The sequence below is a fragment of the Struthio camelus genome, chromosome 8, assembly GCF_040807025.1.
Source record: "Struthio camelus isolate bStrCam1 chromosome 8, bStrCam1.hap1, whole genome shotgun sequence".
In the NCBI taxonomy this organism is placed as follows: domain Eukaryota; kingdom Metazoa; phylum Chordata; class Aves; order Struthioniformes; family Struthionidae; genus Struthio; species Struthio camelus.
This window is the reverse complement of record NC_090949.1, coordinates 27,085,671-27,091,529: the sequence shown is the minus strand read 5'-3', so window position 1 is coordinate 27,091,529 and position 5,859 is coordinate 27,085,671. Positions and strand designations below refer to the sequence as shown.

The following is a 5,859-nucleotide window of genomic DNA, read 5'->3' as shown; positions in this document are numbered from 1 at the left end:
TTTGAGTCCATGGTTTTTTGAGGGCCGGGCTTGGAGCATATTTATTCAGCACTTTCCGTGAGGCATGGCAAGCTGGGGGGCCGGTGCAGAGCTCCGGGTGCTGGGTGCTGCAGCGGCGCTGCGGGAGGGCGAGTGATGCGTGCCTGCATAAGGTGTGCATCCTGTGGTCCTGCACCCACGGCGTGCATGTGGAGCCTGGCCAGACCCTGGGGGCCGGTGACCACCAGGTGCCGCACGCAGCCCGGCTGCTCCGGAGCAGCGTGGGAGCACCAGTGAGCGCTGGCACTGCAGGAGCTGAATCAGTCTGCCGCGGGCTCAGCCCCACCACCAAACCGGCCCTGACCCTGCCTGCACCGACGTCTTCCTTGTGCAAACATTAGGCGGTGAATGCGGGGTGCTTGGCACCGCACGCACTCGGTCCTGCACCCCCATGCCCATCCTCTCCTCCCCATGCGTCTACCTTTTGCCCTGCCTGGGCTACAGAGCGCTGAGTCCGAGGTGGCTTGCACAGAGCTTCTGGCTGTCCGAATTAACCTGTGATTCAAGCTATTTCCCAAAATGGGCTTCACCCGCCTCCCCCTGGTGTTTTTCCCTGTTTCCCGTCTCTGTGCCGAGCGTCGCCCGGCTGTGCCGCTTCCCTCTCCTCCCCCCCGACGGCGGGAGCCAGGCTCTGCCGCGCTCCCCCTGCGCCCACCCACGTCGCCGGCCGGCGGCAGGGCCGTTCCCTCAGCCGCGTCCTGGCGTGCTGCGAGCCGACGTTTGCCGACCTACTGCCGCTCGCAGCGGGCAGCCAGGCGCCGGCATCTTGGCTCAGCATCTCCCCCGGGGTACGTGGCACTGTCGCACCACTGAGTGGGCTGCACGGCACCCATGGGTGCTCTCCATGCTGGTGCCAAACCCCCTCGCGCATCAGCAGCACCAGTCCTATCCCGGGGCCGGCTGCAATGCGATGCGGGGAGGACAGGGAGATGCGGGGTCCCATCCATCTCCATGCCCCTCAGTTAACCACGTGCCTTGCTGTGCAGGGCTGGCCAAACCCTGTGCCCGCAGGTGTGCCAGCTCCCCATCATCTCCAAGCGTTCGCTGCGCGAGTGCCCCGGCTCCACGGGTACCCTGGGACGTGCCCAGCCGCGGATGCTCGGAGCGAGCAGGGCTTGTGGAGTCGAGCCCGGCGGCAGGGCTGGCCCTGCCGGCTCCAGCTGCCCCGGGATGCGGGCTGCAGCCCTGCCTGGCCTGTTTGCCCTGAGAAAGTGCTGTCGGTGCCCTGCTTCCTCCTGCAGCCTCTTCCTCACCCTTGTGCTGAGCCGCTGGCTGGAGAGGCGGGTTGGCACCCGATTGCTGGGCCTCCTGTGGCTACCGGCACCCCAAGCCAGGGGGAGAGGCACCCTGAGCATCCCGCAAACAGCTGTAGGTGCCGAACCAGGCGAAGCGGGGCAGGCAGAGCCGGGTCTGCCCCTGCCATGGCCGTGCCCCGAGCTGATGCGGGCAAACCCAAAGCTCGCCAAGTCCAGTAGCAGCTCTGCCAGCTCTGGAAAGCGTGCGCAGCCCCCTCCCGGACTCGGGGTCCCCAGCTTTGCCCCGCAGCCGTGCTCCCCGAGCCAACCGGGTTTCGGGGGGAAGGCGAGGCTGCGCCCGGGCTCCCCCCGCCGCGGGGCACGGCTCTCCCAGCGCCCCGGCTGCGCCCGAAGGGGCTCGCGCGCGTTGCCGGGGCTGGAGACACAACAAGGCTCTGGGTACGGCTCGTCTCGCATCCGAGGCACTTTCCACGCTAACGACGCTTTTCATGGGGAGCCAGTAGCAACAGCAGCTGCTCCCCGCGGGCGCGGGGGCGTTCAGAAACGAGGCCCCGCATCGAGCCGGCGCTTGGGATGATTTATGGCACGCGTGAGGCTGTCTCCGCGCCGCCGCGCCAGCCGGGCGGGTTGGGGCCGGAGCCCGTTTGGCGGAGGCTGCGGCGCGGGAGGCGTCGCGGCGCTTCCCGCTCGCGCACCTGGCGAGGCTGCGAGCCGCCCGCCCGCCCGCCTGCAGCCCCCCCCCGGAGGCCGAGGGGACGCCGGCCCCCCCGGCCAGGCAGCGGCCCCGTGCAGACACGTGTGCGCACGCGGGCACCAAGCCGTGCTTGCACCGTGAGCCCCGGCAGCCCGAGCTCAGGCCCCAGGTGTCTCTCCCTCTCCGGCCCCCAGGGCTTTGCAGCAGGAATGGGGTGCATGGGACAGCCCCGTTCCCTCCCGGCCTGGGGTCCCCTCTTGTAGGGGCTGGCGTTGGGTCTGCACCGGGATTCGGGTGCTGATGCCACCCGGCACAAGAGGACGGGCCTGGCACCGGCATGGACAGCGTGTCTGCGGTGTCCTCGTGGGCTGGGATGGGACACGAGCTCCCAGCCCAGGCGATTGCTGTGGCCAAACCTCCAGCTGTGTTTTACATGTTTTACGCAGACGCCTGCCCTTGCAAAGCAGCCGGCTCACATTTAATGCCCACCCTGCTGTGGGGAGGGGGGGGGATTTGGGCTTTGGCTCCTGGAGCCATGCGAGACCCCCGTGCTTTGCACAGGTTGCTGAGCTGGGCTGCGGAGGGGCAGAGCTACCTGGGCCTGCCCCATTTGTCAATGCATCTTGTGTTTATTCAGTCCAGTCTTGAAATCCCCTGTGGCCTCACTGTTGGCCAGCCCTCTTGTGTGGCTGGGGAGCGCACATTCCCCAGAGACCCCTGCAAATGCCCCCCCCCATGGCAACACCCCCTGCAAACTGTTCCCTCTGCAATGCCCCTTGCAACTTCCCTCTTGCAATGCCCCCCCCCGCAAACTGCCCTATCTGCAACGTCCCCCCGCAAACTGCCCCCCCCGCAATGCCCCCTGCCTGCAGCCCCCCGCCCGGCCGCCGGGAGGCGCTGTGCCGCCGAGCCCCCTCCCCCAGCCAGGTGGGGATCCATGACTCGGCGCTCCTCAGCCTGGGATTCCTTCCCTCGGTTTTCCTCTCGCTGCCCTGGCCAGGAGGGCGCACATTGCTGTAAGACGGGGCAGGGGAAGGTGATCCATCCTATCGGCGCTCCACTGCCGCCGTGGGCGATCGAGCCGCTCGGCTTTTCTCGCGCGTGCGCAGTGCGCGCCGGCACCGCCATTACCGTGCTGTCAGTGCGGCGCTGGGAGCCGGTGGCGGCTGAGGCCGAGGTAACGGTGGGGCGGGGGGCGGCGCGGCCCGGCCGCACGGGCTGCGAGGGGCGCGGCGGGGGAGGGCAGGCGACGCGCGCCTCCGGGAAATCGGCGGCGGCGGCCGCCCAGGTTCGGCCAGGCCGAGCCGGTCTTAGCCCAGCTTAGCCGGTCTTAGCCCGCCGGTCCCGGCCCGGCCGCGAGCGAGCGAGCGAGCGCGGCCTGCCCGTGTGCTCCCGTTGCAGCATGGAGTTCCAGGCCGTAGTGATGGCGGCGGGAGGCGGTTCCCGTATGACAGACCTGACTTCCAGCATCCCGAAGCCGCTGCTGCCGGTGGGCAACCGGCCCCTGCTCTGGTACCCCCTCAACCTGCTGGAGCGCGCCGGCTTCGAAGGTGAAGTGGGACGGGGGTGGGGGCGGTGGGGACAGGCTTGCCCCGGCCATCTCCACCACTGCCTTTTGCCCCCCCCCCCCCCTTGTTCTGATGTCTTGTCACTGTTGTCCTACTGACTAGGGCCGTTGCCCTGGCTGCAGCTCCCCTCTCTACCCTGGAGCGAGCTGTGACTGCTGTTGGCCCTTGTCATGGCTTTTCCTTAATGCTAGGCTGCCTTTCCTTTGCCCCCATCCCTCAAGGCTTTTTCCATAGGTATACTTTTACCAAATTTGGTGGGTCTCCTAGTGTTGTTAATTGAGTATTGCTCCCTTGTTTCATTCTCTGAATTGTTATGGCATGAGACGTGTGTCAGCTCTCTTGGGATGTCTCTTGGTTTGTGTTCCAGTCTGGCCTAAAATTCAGTATTCCTTGCTGTGTTTGAGGTGCTTAGTCCTTTGTTATTCCTGCATGGAGCCAGGTGGTGGATCCTGTACAGAACAGGACAGGGGGACCTGGTAGACTTGTAATGCTGTTCTGTGGGCCATGTTTCCCTAGAGGACTAAAACAGTAGTTAGTATATGGTGAGGTTCTCTGGCGTTTTCTGTTGTGAGCTTTCTTTACTTTTTGAGTGACAAACCAAATCTTCCTGTGGTGTTTCCCATGCAGCTTATAGAACTTCTTCCTCGTACCTTTCATGTCATATTTTTTCATGTTTTTATTTGTTTTGCCTTTCTGCTTCTCCATTTTTTTTTCTTGTTGTTCCTTTGTGACTGTGCTGTTCTTCTATATGCCACCCTGAGAATTTGACTTTTTTCCTGCCAGCTTCGTTCCTTCTTTTTGAAGATGTTAAGCCCATCTCGTGTTTTATCCATATTAGGCAGTCTCTCTCTGTTGTAGGAGTATGAAGGAATGGAAGAAAGTGTAAACTTAAGCTGTTGGGCTTAATTTTATTTCATTAAGAAACCTTTAAGAATTTTTTTCACTTGTAATTGTTTTTTGATGTCTGTTTATTGGCATCTGCTTTCTGAATGTTAGTTTTCTTTATTTAGCTGTTGTCCCTTTCCTTTTTCCTTAGGATCATACTTTCATCTTGTGATATGGATATACGGGTAGCTAAAAGCTTCTTTGTAGTCATGCCTGTGCTTTACATGACTCTCTCTTGCTATCCAGATATAGTCTTTTCTGTTTGATGCTCTTGATTGCTAGTAGGTGATGTTGTGGTTGGATCTGTCATCTTTCTTTTGGCTGTTGTGCAGAAGCCTTCAGCTTGTTCATCCCCTGCTAAAATTTGGACCATGCGGGCTTGTATATGTATCTTCAGGAAGTAAGCTACCACCTTCCTACTCTTCTCTTACTTCTGGCTCCTGAGCAAGCTGTATGCTTCTATGTTAATACTCTAGGACATGAGTTCTTCCCCCGCTCTTCTGTTGTATCAATTGGATCATAATTTTTATTAGGTATTATGGGCGTTTGCTCCCTTCTCTTAGTTCCTCATACATGCCCACGTTAGCAAGTAGGTGTACTGCAGGCTGTTTGGCTCTTTTCCTTTTGTCCCCCTTGGAAGTGCCTTGCCTCTCCTTTGTCCATCTTGCTGAATTTATGCTGAAAGGTGGGAATTCCTTCTCCATCAGTTACTTTTCTCCCCAACTCAAGGTGTTGCTATTCTATCGCTTAGCGTAGGTTCTTCAGCCTGTTTTGAATCGAAGTTAGCATCCCATATGGGAGAGGGGAAGAACCTCTCATCTCTCTCGTACCAAACTGCCACACAGTTCTCATGTTTGCTCTCTTTTTTCTGTTAACAGATCCAGCATGTCTTCAGTTTTGACCTGTACAGATTGATTTCAGTTTATTTTCAGCTTATAGCAGGAGTTTCTAGGCTGATGGCTATGTTGTTTGCTCTCTTTCTCTGCTAAAATACCATAGGTTTATGATATTTTGTTTTTTTTCCCAAGGTAAATTAAGGTTTGACTCTTACTTTTTCCTCTAGCTTTTGAGGCCAGGGGAGAAGGTTTCTTGCTGTTCTCTTTTCTTATCTCTTCTCTGCAGAACTTCTGTTGTCATATATTCTTTGTTTTGGGAAATATATTTTCATATCGTTATTACCATACTCCAAATATTATCTGCCTCTTTTCTTTTGTAAATGGAATAGGTCTGTTGATCACAAAGTTCTCCACTTCCTTCCCAAGCTGGTGCTGGGAAGTGATTTAAGCAATATAATGCTGTGGTTGATGATGTTTCCTGCAGATAATCATACAAGATTGGGGTGGGCAAAAGAGAGCTCTAAAGTGTCAATGACATGAATGCAGGGACTCATGGTGGCATTCCTCAATTCATACTCTTT

General features: G+C 58.5%; 1 protein-coding gene across 1 annotated transcript in view; it reads left to right on the top strand.

Moving 5' to 3' along the window:
- The first annotated feature begins 2,981 nt into the window (after window positions 1-2,981).
- EIF2B3 (eukaryotic translation initiation factor 2B subunit gamma) overlaps window positions 2,982-5,859 on the top strand; it is a 101,822-nt gene continuing 98,944 nt past the window's right edge. Inside the window, exons 1-2 of the mRNA XM_068952941.1 lie at window positions 2,982-3,166; window positions 3,391-3,539. Coding sequence (XP_068809042.1) covers window positions 3,392-3,539 — 148 coding nt within the window. The 5' untranslated portion in view covers window positions 2,982-3,166; window position 3,391. The remainder of the gene's footprint in view (window positions 3,167-3,390; window positions 3,540-5,859) is intronic.